Genomic DNA, 21,800 nt, shown 5'->3' on the forward strand with positions numbered 1-21,800 from the left:
GAATTGTAATAGAAACTCATAAAATATAAGGTTATATTGTGGCATCCATTGACAAAAATTGTTGTGAATAGTTACCCAGCAATTAAAAGCCTATGGTTTCTCAAGGAGCAGTGGTTCAGGATACTCTGATTCAGTGTATATGGTGACTTTATATAGTAGAGCAACAATAAAATGACAATTGACAATATATATTTAGTAGCAGTCAATAAACCTATTAGAGCAAGCGTACTGAATAATTAAAGCCTGAATCTTGTTGAGTGGCACTATGAACATGTGGAAAATTTAACTACCAGAAATATTATCCAAAAAAAATTTGTATTGCTTCAGAAAATTCTCTTATTTTATTCCTTTTACTCTCTCTCTCTTTTTTTTTTTTTAGAATATACTCTGGGTAGAAAAGAGCAGCTTTTTTCAACCACTGTGGGTATGTTTATTTCTTTGTGCTCAGTGTTGTCTGTGTACATATGTGTGTGTATGTTTTTGTGTGTATCCCAGTACCGTGAATATTGCATTCAGAGTTTTCAAATTTTTTATTTTCTTTCATGTGTGTTTCCATGGTATTTACATAAGTTTTCCATTTCATTTTTCAGAAAATATTTATGAAAAACTTGGTAAGCTTCTTCGAGAAATCTTTGTTCTTTTAACTCTTTAAAGACTACTCCATTGGTGTCTGTAACAGTCCACACCCTTTCTTCTCTATGCCTTCCATTGGCTCTCCTTCTCCTGGGTGTTAAATCTTGGATATGAACTTCTCTCTTAATTTCCTCCTATTGTTCTTTTTTGTTTCACCATTCCTATTTCATCTTTTTTCTACTGTTGTTCTTAGGATCTATACATTTTCTTTCCTAAATAATGGGTTTGGCTCTCTTCCAGAGATTTTCTATAATACATTATGAATTTTTTGAAATGAAGGCTATGAGATTAAAAGGTCCGTGGTTTCTACTCTCTCTTTCTTTCCTGGGACAAGTTCATTATATCAGATCTTTTCACTTATCCAAGTTGAGTTTCTTATCTCTTATGAGTTTTTTATTCACTTATACTACTCAACTTTAAGACATGATAAACTTCCAAAAGCCAAGAATGAAATATTTCCATCTATTGTATTATCAAAAATTTTATAAATTCATTGGTCTGGAGTGTGCTTGTATCTTATTCTTTCCTGTCCTTGATTATCTTATCCACATATTCCCAGTTATACTGAAGCTACATTCCAAAATTTTTCTTAGCTTTTTCCCTTTCCATCTATAGTAAATATTCTCTGTACTTTTGCATTTTTATTCACACAAGTTTCATTCTTCAAACTAAAATATCTTTTCAATGTGTGAAGGACCTTAAATCTTAATGAAAGAATGTATATTATACATCTTTTAATCCAGAAATTTTTATGTGAATAAGTGTTAACGCTCTTGTCCTAGGATATTTTCAATAAAGCACTAATAAAATCATAAAAATTTTAACATCTTCCTTTTATTTTTACTTGAAGTGTTGTTAATTTGCAGTTATATATTCATTTATATGTACTTCCCTAGTGGCTCAGATGGTAAAGAATCTATCTGCAATGTGGGAGATCCAGAATCAATCCCTGGATCAGGAAGATCCCCTGGAGAAAGGAAAAGCTACCCACTCTAGTATTATTGCCTAGAAAATTCCATGGACAGAGGAGCCTGGTAGGCTACAGTCCATGGGGTTGCAAAGAGTCAAATGTAACTTGGAAACTAACACACACACACACATACATTTAGATATATGTATTATATATACATTCTTTATTCTTTCCACCATATTTATTACCAGATACTACATATAGTTCCCTGTATTATACAGTAGGACCTTATTGTTTATTTATTTTACATAATACCTTTTTGTATCTGCTAATCCCAAACTCCTGATTTATCTCTTCTCTCCCTTTCCCCTTTGGTAACCATAAGTTTATTTTCTGTATCTCTGACTCTGTTTATTTTGTAAATAAGTTCATTTGAATAATGTTTTAGACTCTAAAGTGATATCAAGCAACATTTGTCTTTCTCTGTTTGGACTTGCTTCACTAAGTATGATAATTTCTAAGTATATCCATGTTGCTGCAAATGGTGTTATTTCATTCCTTCTCATAGTTGAGTAATATCTCATTTTGTATGTATATATACAACCTCTTCTTTATCTATTCATCTGTCAATGAACATTTAGTTTACTCCCTTGTCTTGGCTATTGTAAATAGTGCTTTAATGAACATTGGAGTGTATGTATCTTTTTGAGTTACAGTTTTGGCCTAGGAGTGGGATTTTTTATTTTTTAAGGAACTCCATACCATTCTTCATAGTGATACATCAATTTATATTCCCACCAACAATGTGACAGTTCCCCTTTCTCCACACCCCTTCCAGCGTTTACTATTTGTAGATTTTTTGATGGCCATTCTGACTAAATTGAGGTGATATCTCATTTTAGTTTTGATTTGCATTTGTCTAATAATTAGCAACATTGAGTGTTTTTTCATGTGCTTGTTGGCCATCTGTATGTTTTCTTTGCAAAAATGTCTATTTAGGTTTCCTCCCTATTTTTCAATTAGGTTGTTTGAGGTTTTTACTATTAAACTGTATGAGTTGTTTGTATATTATAGAAGTTAAGTCCTTCTTGGGAAGGTCACATTATTTGCAATTATTTTCTCTTAGTCCATATGTTGTATTTTCATTTTGTTTCCTTTGCTGAGCAAAAGCAAAGCTGATTATGTCCCATTTGTTAAATTTTGCTTTTATTTCGTTTACCTTGGAAGGTAGACCTTAAAATATGGCTATAAGTTATGCCAGAGAATGTTTTCCCTATGTTCTCTTCTAGGAATTTTATGGTGTTATGTCTTATATTTAAGTCTTTAAGGCATTTGAGTTTATTTTTGTGTATGGTGTGAGCAAGTATTCTAACTTCATTTGTTGGGCCAGCCTTTGCCCAAACCAACGTCCGGGTGGGAGACCCTGGGACCCAAGCACCATGCCGACAGACGTAATCAGCAAGAGGATTTTATTGAACGTTTGCGCAAACGGGCCCTCCGCATCAAAAGCGAGCCGAGGACCCCTAGCAACAGTTACAGACCGGTTTTAAGGCCAAAAACCACATAGTTAGCATATCACACAGGTAGGTACATGATTGGCTCGTTTAAAGGTTAGGGGAATGCAGCTTAGGGACTTTCCTTGTGAAACGTGAGCCTCCAGGGAGGGGCTGTTTTGTTTTTTTTTTCCTTCTGCAAGGCGTTTTTGGTTGCTCAAGTCCCAGGAACTTGTAAAAGTGTGAGCAAATGTTGGATTGCCCAAGTCCCAGGAACTTGTAAAAGTGTGAGCAAATGTTGGATTGCCCAAGTCCCAGGAACTTGTAAAATGTGAGCAAATGTTTGATTGCCCAAGTCCCAGGAACTTGTAAAATGTGAGCAAATGTTAGATTGACGTTTACACGGGGAGGGGGGGGGGGTGTTTCACATTGATTTATATGGCTGTCCAGCTTTCCTAAGGCCACTTGCCAAAGAGACTGTCTTTTCCCCATTGCATATGCTTGCCATTTTTGTGGAAGATTAATTGACCTTAAGTGTGCAGATTTATTTCTGGGCTTTCTCTTCTGTCCCATTGAACTATATGTCTGTTTTAGTGCCAATAACACTCTCCTTTTCAAATGATATGTCAATTATATTTTGGTTTACTGATTAAAGGCAATTTGGGAACACTTATCTTTAGTGTTGGTAGCAGGTTTCTTATGACTACTGCTATAGAGACAGTTTTTGACAAGAGTGGTACTTTCACTGTAGGCTTTTCGTCACATTTTAAGTTCCTGTCTCATTAATGTAAGCTTGTTTGTCTTTTATTCTGCAAAGCTATGTTTAATGCAATACCAGTGATTGGTAAGGCTTATCTCAGAGGAAGTACTACACTAACTTCAGTCATGATTTCATTCCTTATATTAATTCCTTTCACACAAATGGCTGTGAGAGGTAAAACAATCTTCTCTTTCATTGGTTACATGACCTTTGGGAGCCTTTGCATCCAGTTCTTAGCAAGGTGGGTCTAGTTTTAACAAAAGAAGTAACAATATGGGGAATTCAAATTATTGTCCTTCTCTCTTCCTGACATTGTGCTTTCTTTATGTTTGAATAATTTTTATTTTTATTTTTTCAGATAAGTATGAAGAGGATAAAGGCAAGTGCCATTAGTGTATTACTCTTTGTACCCATTCAAGTTTCATCAGTTTCTTTGACATTGGTCTTCAACTCACCATGATCAATTTTCTCAACTCTAATGTACATAGAGCTTTACATACTTCTTTTTCATGGTGTTCTTATTGTAAATGAAGTCTTAAATCTTTAATTGTATTCACCTTCCTGACTACTATTCTCTTTGGTTTGTCCCATCCCTGCAATTTATGTCCATACATGTTTCCTTTCTGCCAAGGAAATATTCTTTATAATTTTCTAGCAAACTTCTGTAGTATTTAAAATTTCTGATTTGAAAACTTTTTCAAGATAGCTCCCATCATTTCATTTAAAAAGTTCTTTCAAAAAAATAACTAAAAAGTCCTTTCTTCAAAGCTCTGGGGTAATCTTATTTGAATCCCCAGGATCAACCTCGAGTCACTTGGGCCAGGAGGACCAAAAAGAGCTTGGTATCTCTGTTCAGGGAAGTTGCAGTGAGCATCAGGGCATGCTGTGCTCCCAGGATGGGTGTTTTGGAGATGACAGGTTTCTTTTCTTGGCCTCCTGAGCCCTGTGGAAGTCTCCTGTAGGGCCTCGTGCAATCCAGTGGTTGGTAGAAGGTCAGCTTTCCTGTGTTCCTGGTGGTATTGTTGTGATGCCCACTCAAGAGAGACCCCTGGGGCCACTGTTACTGACTAGGAAATGGTTCTTTTTTTTTTTTTTTTTTTGATGGTTTTTGAGTACTGGTTTTTTAGACCATTACCTCCGTACATTTAAAAAATTTAAGTCAGCATTGTCTTCCAGTGTTAAAGTCACCCCTCACCTCTGCATTGAATTAAGGTGTCAGTCAATACAAAGAAATGAAACATCCACCCTGAGCCGATTCCATTATGTGTAAATTAATGCTATTTTAAATTGTATGTATTTTGATAAGCAGATGAGATTAAATTTAAAATTCTTAAAAGCATATTTATTGTAATAAGAACTGTCATGTTTGTATTGCAAAAAAATTTTTCTTGACATTAGTACTTCATTTCCCTTCTTTCATGTGACTTTATTGAAGCATGAGTTAAAATTATATTTATATAAAATGCAGTTATACATGAAGCTGTTAAGAAAACACAATGAATACATCTGTAATCTGCAGGTCTTACAGAAGCAATAGTTCAGCACTGTTCACTTTATTGTTTGTGGATTATATATAGCAGAGCTTTCTCAATAGAAGTATTGACTATTCATCATTAGCCAAATCATAAAATTCATTAAAGATAAAAAACTGAATAATTAAAAACTAAGATCAAGGAGATTACTAAAAATTGTATCAAGTAATTACCAGAGCTACAGTTCTTAAAATGTTTCTTTAAATTGAAAAACTTATTCAGGCCTTCTGCTTTGTTTCACTAAAAGCTACTCTTTCCTCAAAAGGGCACTTTGATCCAAGTTTGTCTGAATTTATCTGAATGTGACTGAATGAGTATCTATGATTTCTTGAATTTGTGTGTATCTATATCCTAATGATTTTAATGTTAAATACAATTTTTTCAATAAATTTAAATTTTCTTCCTGTGTCTTTCCATAGATTGACATTGATTTTTTCCATTTTATTTTTCAGAAGATCTTCAGCACAAATTGGGTAATGTATCTTTGACATCCCTTTATGCCTAAAATGCTTGACAATGACTGATTTCCTGATGTTTTTAAACATTTCCACCATTCTACCAATATGCCATTCATTGCCTCACTCTTCTGCATGTCTACACTTCAAATCTGAATTTTTAGTTATGGATTTCTCCTCTTCTTTTCTCTCTTCTTTGTCCTTTCAAAGTTCATATGTATTCTGATAACATTCAATGATCAAGGACTATTTTTCTACCTACCTTGAACTTATTATACAAATGTTCTTAAGCATACATGGATTTCATATATAAGTTTCTGGAATTTTTAAAATTTCCAACAATAATAATTCTATTTTCTCTTTTAATTAACACTATTGTTGATTTAAGACACTCTAATTCCTTTTACTGATATACATAAGAGTATTCTCTATCTTATGGAAAGTTCAATTTCTCTACATCTCTCAGTTCTGAATTTTTATACAAAGACCAGAACCTATTGCCTGCAGTGTTTCCTAAAGCTTATTTCATAAAACACTAATTTATCCAATTAAGATAAATAACTTCTTTTTAAATTATAGTTTCAGCCGTATTTTTGTTTTCAGAGGGAATAGAATTTAAGGATATATTACTTTAATACAGGTTAATGGCTGCTATGGCTAGTGCTGTTTTATCATTGTTTTCTCATCTCTTTTAAATTAACTCTCACCCGTAATGAGTCTAGGTTTTCATATTATTCTGAAAATGTGACTTAAAATAAGATATGGTTCATTTTGGCACAAGTTAAAATAGAAACTCAAGAAAAACAGTTCATGACATCACTGTTTCATGAAAATGTTTATACAGGTATCTGAGCACCAATCCCTGAATCTTCTCTGGAAGCATGGGTTCAGAATTCTCTACGTCACTATTTGTGGATACTTTATACGAAATAGCTACAATCTAAAAGGAATTGATTATTTCTTTTTCCTAGCAGCCAAAAACAGAATTCTAGTATCCCATGTAATATACAAATAAGAAAAATTTTAAAAGATCACTGACACAACCAATAATCCTATAATGCTTGCACAAGGTATGTAGTAAATTCTGACCAATGTGCTCAGCTTTCAGACACAGTTGGTATATGTGTGTGCCTGCACATAGGTGTGTTTGTGTATGTCTGTGTTTGTATGAATCCTGGTATGTTCATCTTTGCATATGAATTTTTCTCTGCTTACAAGTTTTTTCACTGTTTCTGTGCCACGGTATTGACAAGAACTTTTCCATTGTATCTTTCAGATCACCTTCAGAAAAAGTGGGGTAAATTTCCCTGACAATATTTATGCTTCAATAACCCTCTAAATTGTCACTTTCTCAGTACCTGTACATTCCAGTCTCTTAAACTATATACCAGCTGTTGATCCCCCTACTATGGGATGTCGGCCCATCCTTACCCAATTAGTTTATAAAATCAATCATATGGAGTTCTCACTTATTCTCTTTCCTTGCCCTTAAACATTGCCCAATTCTACTTTTATTTTATTTAACGTATTGTCTTTATACAAACATTGTTTCCAATGATCATTAGAGCCTTGCGAGAATTTCATTATGAATTTTTTGATGTGAAAGGGAATGACACTGATGGAAACTTGGTTTACATTATATATTTTGTTTTCTGGAAAATGGCTATTATGTTACTACCTATCTCATGTATTTCTAGTTCAGGGACATTACTACTATACAGTCGATACTTCCAAAACCTTATGAAATGAGATAAGTCTATAAACTTGTTAAGTGACACACCTCCATCCATTTTTCTCTCAAACTGTGTAAATGCAAGTGTAACTCTTGAAACACTTTGGGCTTGAGAGTCCCTTTCACCTGTTCAGATTATTTACTCACATATTCTCTAGGCATACATGTATTTTAAATACTATTTTCCAAGTTTAAATTATTTAACACTGTAGTAATTGTGATGTAATTTCACTACTTTATTTGGACATGATGGGAAAAATTGAAATACCATAAGTATTTATAGAAGGACTTTTTATAGTAAGGGGATTTCATTTATAACATACTAGTCTATTTTGAAATTTTATGTGAATGGCCTGAGAGGCTAAATCTTCGACTACTCCTAAGAGATAGTTAATAACTCACTGCTAAAGCCAATAAAAGTTTAACATCCTTCTTTCATTAATGATATTCATAATTATATTTTTGTTAAAGACTGAATGGAATTAAGGAATATATCTTTTTCACACATAGACCAGGATTCATACAAGTACTGCTAAAGATATAGATTTAGATAGAAGAGTACTTTCATTGTAGCTTCCTCATGACTTGAATATGAGCAGAACAGAATTCTATTCTTAAAAATAAAGATGGGCCAAGGAAAGATGAAAGACTGTTACTGTTTATCTCAGAGATGTCCTATTCTGATTCCTCTCTTTGTATCATCTCCCATCTATGTTCATTTTGCACCAAAATTTCCATGGGAAAAAATACATTACCTATAATTGGCAAGATGTCCTTTGGAAATTGGTGCCTTTAGATCTAAAAATATTGGTCATTTTGAACCACGGGCTATTCTTTTGCTTTATACTTCATTAAGTCCTTAAAATTTTCCTCCTTTTCTGATGACATTTTTCAACTATGATTTTGCTTTCAAAGGGAATACTTTTGGGACTATATTTATTTGATGTATGTAGCAGGATTTCTCTGACTACCATAACATGTCATTTGGACAGAGAAGTAACTGTGCTCTTTATTTCTTCACCTCATTTTAGGTAAGTCTCTTAAGTATGATTGTGGGTGTGCAGTTGATTCTGAGAAGCAAACATCTCAGTGAAACACCAGTGACAGATGCTGTTTATCTAAGAGGAAGTCCTATGCTACCACCTCCCATGGTGTCATATACCTTCTGATTCCCTTTGAACCAGCAGGAAAATGGAAATCAATAAAACTTTCACTGATTGGTGATATGACCTCCAGATGACATGGAGTCAATACTCAGAAATATGAGTCAGGTTGAGCCAAAGAGTAAAATATAGAAGAGTTTGAAATGTTGGCCCTTGCTCCTTCTTCACATCAGACCCTCAACTGGAATGAATTTTCAGTTCTTTTTCCTGTTAATTTATATGAAATAAGAAGAGGAAAACATCAGTCTTATCCCTTTATCTTCAGGTCTCTATGACCATCTTCCTCAAATCCAACATTTGCCTATTTCCACATAGTTCTGCCTCATTATCCAATGTTTCCAACTGAAATTCGTCATCTTTATTTTTCACTCAGTTTCTTCCATCATAATTTCTTGGCTTTGTCCTGTCCATTCAACTGGCACAAACAGACACTTTCTGCCATGTAAATTTTATTAATCATATACTTTTGAAATGATGGAATGTTCAAGGACTGGTATGAAAGTTTTGTCCAACATGTGCCCTGGATATTTGATTTCAACTCCCTCATTACTTATGTTCATTGCTTCATTTGTTGTTTCACGTGATCTAATTAAGATGAACATCTTTTCAACATGAATTGTAATAAAAATTCACAAAATATTAGGTTATGTTGTGACATCTGTTGACAAAAACGTTGTAAATCATTATCCAGGAATTAAAATCCTGTGGTTTCTTAAGGAGCAGTGGTTCAGGATACTCTGGTTCAGTGTTTGTGGTGATTTTATATAATGGAACTACAACAAAATTAGAGTTAGCAGCATATATTTAATAGCAGCCAATAAACCTATTAGAGAAAGCATACTGAATAATTAAAACCTTAATTATGTCAAATGACACTATGAGCATGTGGAAAAGTTAACTACCAAAAATACTATTCCAAAAAGTCTTATCCATTCAGAAAATTCTCTTTATTCATTTTTATTTTTTTCTTTTTTGTAGCACATATTCTGGATAGAATGGAGAAGCTTTCAGCTACTGTGGGTATGTTTATATTTGTGCTTGATATTGTCTGTGTGTGTGTGTGTGTGTGTGTGTGTGTATGCTTTTATCTGCATCCCAATACTTTGTCCATTGCATTCAGATTTTTCAAAAATTTTATTTTTCTTCTTATGTGTTTCCATGGTATTTACAAGAGGTTTTTCATTTTATTTTTTCAGATGATATTTGTGAAAAACTTGGTAAGATTCTCTGAGAAATCTTTGCTCCTTTAACTCTTTAAGGACTACACCTTTGGTATCTGTAACAGCCCCACCCTTTCTTCTCTGTGCCCTCCATTAGCTCTCCTTCTCCTGAATGTTCACTCTTAAATTTGAACTTCTCTCTTAATTTCCTCCTGTTATTCCTTTTCTTCCTACCATTTCATCTTTTTTTGTTGTTGTTCTCATATCCTATACCTTTTCTTTCCTATAACAATGGGTTTGTCTGTCTTCCAGAGTCTTTCTGTAATGCATTATGAATTTTTTGAGATGAAAGCAATGAGATTAATAGGTCCATGATTTTCACTCTCTCTTTTTGGGACTGGTCTATTAAGTAGGATCTTTTCATTTATCCAACTTGAAGAAGCCATTACTGTGCTGCTGCAGTGGTCTTATCTCAGAGGAAGTCCTATGCTAACATTAGTCCTGATTCCATTCCCTATATTAATTCCTTTTGTACAAATGGCTGGGCAGAGATAAAACAATCTTCCCTTTCATGGGTTGCATGTACTTTGGAAGTATGGCTACAGTTCTTAGAAAGGTGCATCCAGTTTTAACAAAAGAATAAGCAATGTGAGGAATTCAAATTATTATCCTCCTTCTTCCTAACACTGTGCCTTCACTATGTTTCAATGACTTTATTTTATTTTTTTCAGATAAATGTGAACATGACAAAGGCAAGTCCTATTATTATATTATACTCTGTGCCTACTCAAGTTTCATCTGTTTCATTGACATTGGTTTTCAGCTCTCCATGATCACCTCCTTCAACTCCAATGTACGTAGACCTTTACATCACTTTTTGTCATGCAGCTTTTATTTTTACTGAAGTCTGCATTCTTAGATGTTATTCAGTTTCCTCATTACTTTTTCTTTCGTTTGTCCTGTCCTTGCCATTTATGCACATATATGTTACCTTCTTCAAGGAGTATTCAGTTCAGTTCAGTGGCTCAGTCGTGTCTGACTCTTTGCGACCCCATGAATCACAGTATGAATCACAGCATGCCAGGCCTCCCTGTCCATCACCAACTCCCAGAGTTCACTCAAACCCACCTCCATAGAGTCAGTGATGCCATCCAGCCATCTCATTCTCTGTCGTCCCCTTCTCCTCCTGCCCCCAATCCCTCCCAGCATCAGAGTCTTTTCCAGTGAGTCAACTCTTCACATGAGTTGGCCAAAGTATTGGCGTTTCAGCTTTAGCATCAGTCCTTCCAATGAACACCCAGGACTGATCTCCTTTAGGATGGACGGGTTGGATCTCCTTGCAGTCCAACGGACTCTCAAGAGTCTTCTCCAACACCACAGTTCAAAAGCATCAATTCTTCAGCGATCAGCTTTCTTCACAGTCCAAGGGGTATTAGGAGTAATCTTTTAGCAAGGTTTAGTCATTTTAAAGTTTTCTGATTTGAAAGTTTTTCCAAGATAAAAGTGAAAGTGAAGTTCCTCAGTCATGTCCGACTCTGCGACCCCATGAACTGTAGCCTACCAGGTTCCTCCGTCCATTCTTGCCGGGATTTTCCAGGCAAGAATACTGGGGTGGGTTGCCATTTCCTTCCCCAGGGAATCTTCCCGACGCCGAGATTGAACCCGGGTCTCCCCCATTGCAGGCAGATGCTTTTACCCTCTGAGCCACCAGGGATGCCCATAGTTTGCATCATTTCATTTAAAATTCCTTCCTTGACATTAATATTTCATTTGCCTGATACAAATGAATTTACAAAACAGAAAGAGAGTCACAGACTTGGAGAAGGAACCTATGGTTGATGGGGGAGGAAAGTGGAGAAGGGGTAGGTGGGGAGTTTAGGATGGATGTGTATACACTGCTATGTTTAAAATGGATAGCCAAAAGGACCTACTGTATAGCTATACAGTATGGAACTCTACTCAATGTTATGTGGCAGCCTGGATGGGAGAGGAGTTTGGGGGAGAATGAATACATGTACATGTATGCCTGTGCATCTTCGCTGTTCACCTGAAGCTGTCACAACATTGTCAATCAGCTGCTGCTGCTGCTGCTGCTGCTGCTGCTGCTAAGTCGCTTCAGTCGTGTCCGACTCTGTGCAACCCTCTGGACAACAGCCCACCAGGCTCCTCTGTCCACAGGATTCTCCAAGCATCAGCTATACCTCCATATAAAACAAAAAGTTTAAAAGTAAAAAAAAATAGAAGAAAAAAACCTTTATTTTCCTTTCTTTCATGTGACCTTATTGAGGCCTGAGTTAAAACCATATTCACATAAAATACAGTTATATATGGTTCAGAGGCCCACTAGAACCTCACCCTGCACATTCTCTAGGAATTCAGCACTCTGTGTGTACGTCAGTGTTTGTAGATTATACATAGCTTCCCCAACAGAAGTGATCATATAAGCAGCAGTCAGAGGACTCTCTAAAGATGAAAAACTGAGCAACAAAATTCTAAATAAGGACGAAAGGAATCTGGAAAAATTGTATTAGTAGTTATCAGAATCTCTGTTTTTAAAAACGTGTCCTTGATTCAGAAAATGTATTCATTTCCACCTTTGTGTTTCATTAAATGCTCGTTTCTTCAATAATGCACTTTAAACCAAATTTGTTCACGTTGTCTGTGTATTTGTGTGTTTTTGTGACTGTGTATGTGTCTTCCTGGTGTGAGTTCTTACATTTATGTATGTGTATCCTAAATGCTTTAATTTTAAAAACATGCTTTTTAATAAATTTAAATTCTTTTCCTGTGTTTTCCCCAGGAGATTTACATTGATTTTTCCATTTTATTTTACAGAAGAACTTCAGCACAAATTTGGTAACATACCTCTGACATCTCTTTCTACCCAAAACACTTGAAAATACATTCCTGATGTTTTTAACATTTCCCTTCATTCCTCTGATATGCCATTCACTGTCTTACTCTTTTCCTGGCTAATTACTATTCTAACTTGAATTTTTGGTTATGGCTTTCCCCTGTTTTCTCTCTTCTTTGTTCTTTCAAATGTTCTCAGGTACAATGTGTTTCACATAATTTTTTGGAATTTTAAAAATTTCCAACAATTGAATTTCTATTTTCTCTTTTAATTAACACAATTGCTAATTTGACTGCAATTCCTTTTACTCGTGTGTAGGAGTTTTTCTATCTTATGGAAAACTCAATGTCTGTATATATCTCAGTTCTGAAATTTTAGGCAGAAAGCACCAGAAACTATTGTCTGCAATGTTTCCTAAAGTTTATTTCATAAAACACTAATATATCCATTTAAAGATTAATATCCTCTTTTTTAAATGACTTTTTTGAATCATATTTTTGCTTTTAGAGGGAATAGAATTTAGAGATATATCTCTTTAATATAGGGAGTAGCTTTCATGTAAAGGCTGCTACATCTAGTGTTTTGCACAAAGGAGTGCTGTTTTATTTGGTTTTTCATCTGTTTTAAACTCTTGCCCGTAATGAGTCTGGGTTTTCATATTATTCTGAAAAGGTGATCAAAATAAGATGTAGTTCATTTTGAGATAGGTTAAAATAGAAACTTGCCAAAAACAGATCATAAATCATTGTTTCATGAAAATGTTTATACAGGTGTCTGAGAACCAAACCCTGAATTTTCTCTCAAGATATGGGTTCATTATTGTCTATTTCACTGCTTGTGAATACTTTATACAGCATAGCTACAACATGAGGGAAATTGATTATTTCTTTTTCCTAGCAGCCAAAGAACTTATTAAAGGCAACCAACAAAATACTAGTATACCATGTAATGTCCACATAGATGAAGAATAACTTTAAAAGATCACTGACAAAACTAATAGTCCTGAAATTCTTGCACAGGCAGTAAGTTTATTTCTTTTACTCCTATTAAATTTTTGTTTAATTTTGTGAGCTTTCAGACACTATTATTAATAGTATATGTGCATATGTCTGCAAACATGTGTGGGGATATGTGTGTTTGTCTGCATTTTGGTATCTTCACCACTGCACGTGAATTTTTCGCTACTTTTAAATCCCCCCGCCCTTTTCTGTGCTGTAATATTGACATGGATCTTTCCTTTTTATTTTTCAGATGACCTTCAGAAAAAATGTGGTAAATTTCTCTGACAACCTTTTTGCCAAAATAACCTTCTAAATGAATCCTTTCTCAATGCCTTTAATAATCCCTTTCTTTCTATCTGTATGGCAGTATTGACCCCCTTTTCCCAGATGTTGATCCTTCCCTGTGTATTATTTGTTCATAAAATCACCCATATAAATTTCTCACTTTTTCTTTTTCCCTACCCTTACATCTTGCCCAATCCTTTTTCTTTTTTCATTTCACATAATTTCTCCCTATATACATTATCTTCTGTCATCCAGACTGTGGTCAGTTATATTATAAATTTGGGATAAACATGGTAAGATTAATGGGACCTATTTTTCATTATATATTTTTTCTGGAAAATGCCCATTAAGTTAGTATATCTCTTATATATTTCTAGCTGAGGGACCATTACTAAGCAGTTGATACCACGACAAACCTTATGAGATGAGCTGAGTCTACAAATTTGCTGAGTGATGTCCCTTAATACATTGTACTTTCAAAGATTGTGTAAATTGAGATAAAATTCATTGAACCATTGTGGACTTTAGGCTTACTTGCCCTGCTCTGACCATTTACTAACATATTCTCTATGTTTACAGATATTTTAAATACTATTTCCCAAGTTTAAATTATTTCATACCACAGTAATTATATTGTCTTTTCATTGCATTATTTGCCCACAATTGGGGGGAAAATGTAAGTACCTTGTTTGTAGAAGGATTTGATATTTTTAATGCGAGTTCACTTATATTAGTTTATTTTGAAATTTTATGCAAATGGCAAGAGAGGCTACAGTGTTAGAATACTTTTAGTGAAAGTGAAAGTCAGCGTGTCTGACTTTTTGCAGCCCATGGACTGTAACCCTCCATGATCCTCTCTCAGTGGGATTCTCCAGGAAACAATACTAGAGTGGGTTGCCATTTCCTTCTCCCACGAATCTTCCCAACCCAGGAATCAAACCCAAGTTTCCTGCATTGCCAGCAGATTCTTTACAGTGTAAGCTACTAGGGAACACTCTGAAGAGATGATTAATAACTTAGTACTAAAACTTAAACTTACATGTTTAACATCTTTCATTTGTCAATGACATTCACAATTATATTTTTGTTACAGATAAAATGGAATTAAGAAATCTATATCTTTTCTTTATATCTTTAATATATGGCACAGGTTTCATAGGACTACTGCTTGAGATTTAGATAGATGGGTACTTTCACTTAAGGTTTCCTCGTGACATCTTGAGTACCTGACTCATGAATCAGGTCACATTGCCTTGGATTCTGTAAAATTAAAAGAAGGACAAATGAATGATGAATAATTATTAATTTTTAACCCAGAGGTTCTCATCCCTTCTCTACTTCCTCTCCTTGTATCATTGCCCATCCTTTTTTCATTTTGCACCAAGAGTTGGTGGGGATGAAGTACAGTATTTCTTCTGGTTAACCAAGTGTCCATTGGAAATCAATGCTCCCAATTCTCAAAATAATGATCATTTTGAACCATGGACTGAACTAGGAAAGGGCTGTAAGTTTCCTTCCTCCTCCATCAGAATGTAGCCAACATTTGTTTCCTTTGGCTTTATTTTTACCCCACTGACAAAATCATTGATGGTTTAACGTTCTTGTTTTCTAAAGATATTTTCTAGTTATAAATTTATTTTCAAAAGAAGCGGTTTTAGGAACTTATTTTTTTATGCATGTAGCAGATTTCATGGAGTCTGGAGAAAGGATTGATTGCCTCTTTACTTCTTCATTTCATTTTAAGGGACTCTTTTGTGTATGAGTGTTGGTTTGCAGTTTATTCTGTGAAAGAAGGCCCAATGTAACACTGATGATACTATTTATCGTAGAGGAAGTCCTATTCTACGTCCTGTCATGGTGTTGTATCTCTTCTCATTTTCCTTTGCACCAGCAGGTGAATGGAAGTCAATAAAACTTTCCTCTGATTGGCAAGATGGCTTTTGTATGATATGGAGTAATTTCTCAGAAACATGGGTCAGGTTGAGTCACAGAGTAAAAATGGAAGTGTTTGAAATTTGGACCCTTGTCTCTTCCTCACATTGGACCCTCATTTTGGATGAATTTGAGTGCTTTTTCCAGTTGCTTTTATTGGCTTCCCTGGTGGCTCAATGGGTAAAGAGTCTACCTACAATACAGGAGACCTGGTTTCATCCCTGGGTCGGGAAGATCACCTGAAGAAGGAAATGGCAACCCACTCCAGTATTCTTGCCTGGGAGAGTCCATGGACAGAGAAGCCTGGCTGGCTGCAATTTTGGCCTTTGTCTCTTCTTTACATCAGGCCCTCATTTTGGGTGAATCTGAGTTCTTTTTCCTGTTATTTTCATCAATAATTGTAAAAAGGAAAACAACAAATTCCATTCAAGTATTTACCTGTGAACCTAGTTATGGTTTCATCCTTTTCTCATACTTTTGTCTTCAGGTCTCTATGAATATTTTCCTCAAATCCAAAATTTGCATATTTTTATATAGTTTTGCTTGGAGGAGAAAATGGCAACCCACTCCAGTATTCTTGCCTGGAGAATGCCATGGACAGAGGAGCCTGGTGAGCTACAGTCCATGGGGTCACAAAAGAGTCGGACATGACTTTGCGACTGAACACGATGAAGTTTTGTCTCAAAATGAGAATTGACAACACATATTTAGTAGCAGCCAATGAACCTATTAGAGAAAGCATACTGAATCAGTAAATCCTAAATCATGTCAAATGGCTTAATGAACATGTGGAAAAGTTAACTACTAGAAATATTATTCCTAAAAATTTTTATCCATTCAGCAAATTCACTTAGTTTTTGCTTTTTCTTTCATTTTTAGTAGGAAATATCCTGGATATAAGGGAGCACTTTTCGGCCACTGTGGGTGCGTTTATTTTTTGTGCCTGATGTTTTCTGCATGTGTGTGTGTGTGTGTTTGTGTGTATGCTTTTGTCTGCATCCCAATACTTCAAACATTGCATTCAGATTTTTCAAAAAATTTGATTTTTCTTCATGTGTGTTTCCATGGTATTTATATGACTTTTTCCTTTTTCAGGTGATATTTGGGGAAAATTTGGTAAGATTCTCTGACAAATCTTTACTCATCTCTGTTAGGACTGCTCTTTTGGTATCTATAAGAGTCCCCACTCTTTCATCCACATAACCTCCATCAGCTGCCTTCCAAATGTACATTCTTCTTTCCTCAGTTTTTGGATATGAACGTCTCTCTTATTCACTTTTCTCCATAGTTTTTTCATTATGTTCCATCTTTTCCCATAGCATCTTTTGTTCTCATTGTTCCATACTTGTCCTTCCCTGTGACTTTGGCTTTATCTGTCTTCCAGAGACTTTCTATAATGTATTATGGATTTTGTGAGATAAAAGTGATGAGATTAACTGGCCCACGGTTTCTACTCTTTCTTTCCTGGGACAAGTTCATTATGTAGGATCATTTCACTTATCCAATTCGAAGGGGCCAATACTATGCTATTGTTAATTCCCTAGTCTTTAGAAGATGAAAAGCTTTCCAATGTGATGGATAAAGTTTCTCCCTCCATTTTCCTGTCAAAGACTTTATACATTCTAATCTCATTCTTTTGTCCAGGGTTAGCTTGAGTCTCATTCTTTTATAGCTCTTGATTACCTTATCCACATATTCTCAGTTATACTATATTTACATTCCAGTTTTTTTCCTAGCTTTCCTTCCTTTTCAGTTATAGTCAATGTTCTTTGTATTTTTGGATTTTTATTCACACAATTATTAATTTTTCATATTAAAATACTGGTTTTCAACTCTCAAAGATCATATTCCTCAATTCCAACATAGATAGAGTTTTACATCATTTACTCTTGTTTTGTTTTTTGGCTGCTGAACTCTACTATCTTTGGGTGTTATTCACTTTCCTCATCATTTTTCTTTGATTTGTCCTGTCCTTGCAATTTATGTATGTTTCCTTTCTGCCAGGAGATTATTAGCAAAAATTTATCTATAGGTTTTTGTAATTTAAAATGTTTTGATATGTAATGTTTCTCCAAGATAGCTTCAGTTTATTTCATTTACAACCGTCTTTCTGCTGTTCACTATTTCATTTCCCTTCCTTTCTGACTCCGTTAAAGTAAGCTTTATTAAGGCATGAGTTAAAACTCATACAAATATGGTTATGTATGATGCCCAGGATCCTAATTCCATGGATCCTATAGGTAATTTGAATTTTCTTTTTGTCTTTCCCATAAAATTTACACTGTTTTCTATTTCATTTTTCAGAAGAACATCAGCGCAAATTTGGTACTATATCTTAGATATCCTTTTATTCACCAACAGTTTAAAATGACTGGATTTCTGATTTTTTTTTTTAACATTTCTCAACATTTTATCTATATCCTCTTTATTGGCTCACACATTTCCTGCATGGGTGCACTTCTAACCTGAATTTTTGGTTATGGACTTCCACCATGGTTTTCTTTCTTCTTTGTCCTCTTAAAGAAAATGTAGATTTTGATATCTATCAATGTCAATGGTAAGTTGAAGTTTATTTTTTCACTGACTTTGAATTTATTACACAGGTTTTCCAGGGTATAAAAATGTTTAACATATTTTAAATAATTTTTTAAATTGTCAACAATAGTAATTTTACTTTTCATTTTTATATTTATTGACACAATTGTCAGTCTAAGAGATTATAATTCCTTTTAATTATGTTTTGAAGGATTCTGTATTATAAATAATGTTTAGTAACAGTGCCTCTCCCAAATTTTATTTTTTTAAGCAAATGATACCATAAGCTATTGCCTGCAATGTTTCCTAAAGATTTTTTCATAAAACGTGATATATTCAGTAAAATGTTATTTATTTTTTTAATTTTTATTTGAGTATGTTAATATTACAATGTTGTATAAGTTTCAGGTATACAGCAAAGTGAATCAGTTATACTTATGCAGGAAATTATTCAGGAAATATATTCCTGAATTCTATTTCTTTTGAAAGTAAAAATATTACTCAAAAGTTTATTTTAAAAGAGTATTAAAATTTTAATGAAATCAATGATTTCATATATAACAGAGCAACAGCAAAAAATAAGAATTGACAGTACATCTTTAATATCAGCCAATAAACTAAGAGCAACCATATTGAATAATAAAAGCATGTATAATGTCAAATGAGGTTATGAACATATGGAAAAGTGAACCTTCAGAAATGCTGCTCCTAAAATTTTTTTCTCTATTCAGAAAATACAATTTTTTTCTGCTTTTTCATTCTTTTTCTTATTCTTTTCTCTTTTCTTTATAGAATACTCTCTGCGTAAGAAGGAGCAGTCCTCATCTATTCATGGTGAGTTTATTTAGTGTGCCTAAAGTATATATGTTCATTTGTCCATCTGTATCCTGATACCTTGAACATTGTGTTCAAATTTTTCTAAAAATTTTTTCTTCTCATTAATTCTCATGGTATTTACATGAATATTCTATTTCCTTTTTCAGAAAATCTTTGGGAAAAATTTGATAAGGTTCTCTGACAAATCTTTACTCCTTTAACTCTTCAATGACTGCTCAGTTGGTGTCTGTAAGATTCCCTGCCCTTTTGGGTATATGTATTTCTTCGGCTCCCCTTCTCCTGGATGTCTGCTCTTCCCTCCCTACTTTTTGTTAATGAGCTTCTCTCTTACCAAGTTCCTCCAATGTTGGTTCCATAGGCTCCATCATTTCTCATTCCATTTTTTGTTTGTTTCATATGTTTCCTTTTCTATAGCATCAACTTCAACTGTATTCCAGAGACTTGCTTTATTTCCATTATGAATTTTTTGAGATCAGGGTGGTGAGACTAACAGGTCTATGGTTTTCACACTCTATTTTCTGAAACAATTTCATTATCAAAGGATCATTTCGAGTATCCCTATTAAAGGGGCCATTACTATGCTGTTGAAACCTCCCCAAACTTTAGGAGATGAGAAGATCCCAAACTTGATACATAAGTTTTCTCTTTCCTGTCTTGTAAGAGACTATAAAAATTCTAATATCCTTTATGAGTATTTGGTGAGCTTGAGTCTCACTCTTTTATTACTTTTGATCATATTACTTACATGTTCTCATTTATACCACAATCATATTCTAGAATTTTTCATGTCATTTCTTCCTCTCCATCTATAGTAAATATTCTGTATTCTTTTCATCTCTATTTGCATAATCATTACTTCTTCACACCAATACCTTTTTAATGTTTGAAGAAGAATGTTAAATTTTAAGAAAAATTCACATATAATATACATCTCTCAACTCAGAAATTTCTACGTGAATGACTATAGATGCTGCAGTCCTAAGATTTTCTTAATGAAGCACTAAAAACTGAAATTTAACATTTTTCCTAATTATATTTTAAAATTATATTTTGTTTTGCATTTTGAATGCAATTTGAGACCGTATCTTTTTAAGTCACATAGAGTATTTCATATGGCTGGTGGTACAGCTTTGACAGAGGAGTGGTACAGCTTTGACTTTTACTGTAGGTTTTTTTAATTACATTTTAACTTCCAGTCTCATGTTGTAATCATGTTTGTATCAATAGTTTTTTCTAAAATAGTGGATGGCCCAATGCAACACCAGTGATTGACAAGATTTATCCAAGTGATGTCCTGCTACACTTTCTGTTAAGATTTCATTTCTTATTTTACTGTTTTTTGTACAGATGAGTGACAGAATTTAAAATATTATTACCTCTCATGGATTATATAGTTTTTGGAAGTTTTAATGCCAACTCTTGGAAGGATGGTTCATTTTTAATGAATTAATAATCAATTGAAGATTTCAAAATGATTGTCTTCCTCTCTTCCTTATATTCTGCCTTCATTAGTTTGAATGGTTTATTTCTTCCTTCTTTTTTTTATATGAGAGGACAGGAAATGGTAAGTCCCATTAGTGTATTACACTTTATCCCTACTCAAGTTTCATCGGTTTCTTTGTCAGCAACTCCAATGGACCTGGAGCTTTATTTATCTGTCTTTTCCATGTTATTATCCTTGCAACTGAAGTCTGTCATTTTTCAGACGTTATTCATTTCCACCTATTTGTTTTTATTTGATGTGTTCTTTCCTTGAAATTTATGCACACATTTCCTTTGGCAAGGAGTTACTAACAATAATTTAAATTTAAGCTTTTGCTATTTTCAAAGTTTTTGATTTGACATTTTTATCCAAGATAATTTCAGGTGATAAAATTTATATTTTACAGCAAGACAATAAAATTTAAAAATAGAATTTTCTCTCTCTGTCCATTTGAGTCTCCTGTACTCCTAAATGTACAATGTACATCTAGTACAAATACCTACTTTACACATTAACCAGACTTCCACAAAAGTAGGAAGCCATGCTCAACCTAAAGATATTTTTTCTCTTTTTCTTATGATGCTCACAATGTAATTTTCTAAAAGGTTAACTGTAGATAGGATGTTACAGTGACTTGCTACTTGCTTTGTATATGCTTACTTGGACAATGTATCTTTGGTGAACTTTATGTAAAATGTGATGCATTGTCCCTTGTCTTCAAAATATAACTGTGCCTTCCATATCTAACAAGTAGAAGAGTTCTCGGAGATTCTGAGATTCCTCCTCCCTGATTATAATAACCAGATTGACTGGAAAAACATTCCTTTTTCCCATCATAAATTGACTGTTAATAGAATTTTCAATGACAAAAATCAATTCATTCAAGCCCCATGTCTTTGCTATTTAATAGCTGATTTATCTTCTTTTCATCTGACACTGTTAAAGTAAGCTTCATGAAGATATGAGTTAACTCACACAAATACAGTTAGGTATCCCTCATCAGTTCAGTTCAGATCAGTCGCTCAGTCGTGTCCG

General features: G+C 34.1%; 1 protein-coding gene across 1 annotated transcript in view; it reads left to right on the forward strand.

Annotated features, from left to right (window-relative positions):
- LOC148774142 (butyrophilin subfamily 1 member A1-like) overlaps positions 1 to 21,800 on the forward strand; it is a 181,702-nt gene that overhangs the window by 103,342 nt on the left and 56,560 nt on the right. The window contains exons 2-3 of the mRNA XM_088831248.1: positions 2,934 to 3,075; positions 4,155 to 4,175. Coding sequence (XP_088687374.1) covers positions 2,934 to 3,075; positions 4,155 to 4,175 — 163 coding nt within the window. The remainder of the gene's footprint in view (positions 1 to 2,933; positions 3,076 to 4,154; positions 4,176 to 21,800) is intronic.

This window comes from Moschus berezovskii, chromosome 23 (genome assembly GCF_049115385.1).
Source record: "Moschus berezovskii isolate FMDL1 chromosome 23, NW_MosBer_1.0, whole genome shotgun sequence".
Lineage (NCBI taxonomy): Eukaryota > Metazoa > Chordata > Mammalia > Artiodactyla > Moschidae > Moschus > Moschus berezovskii.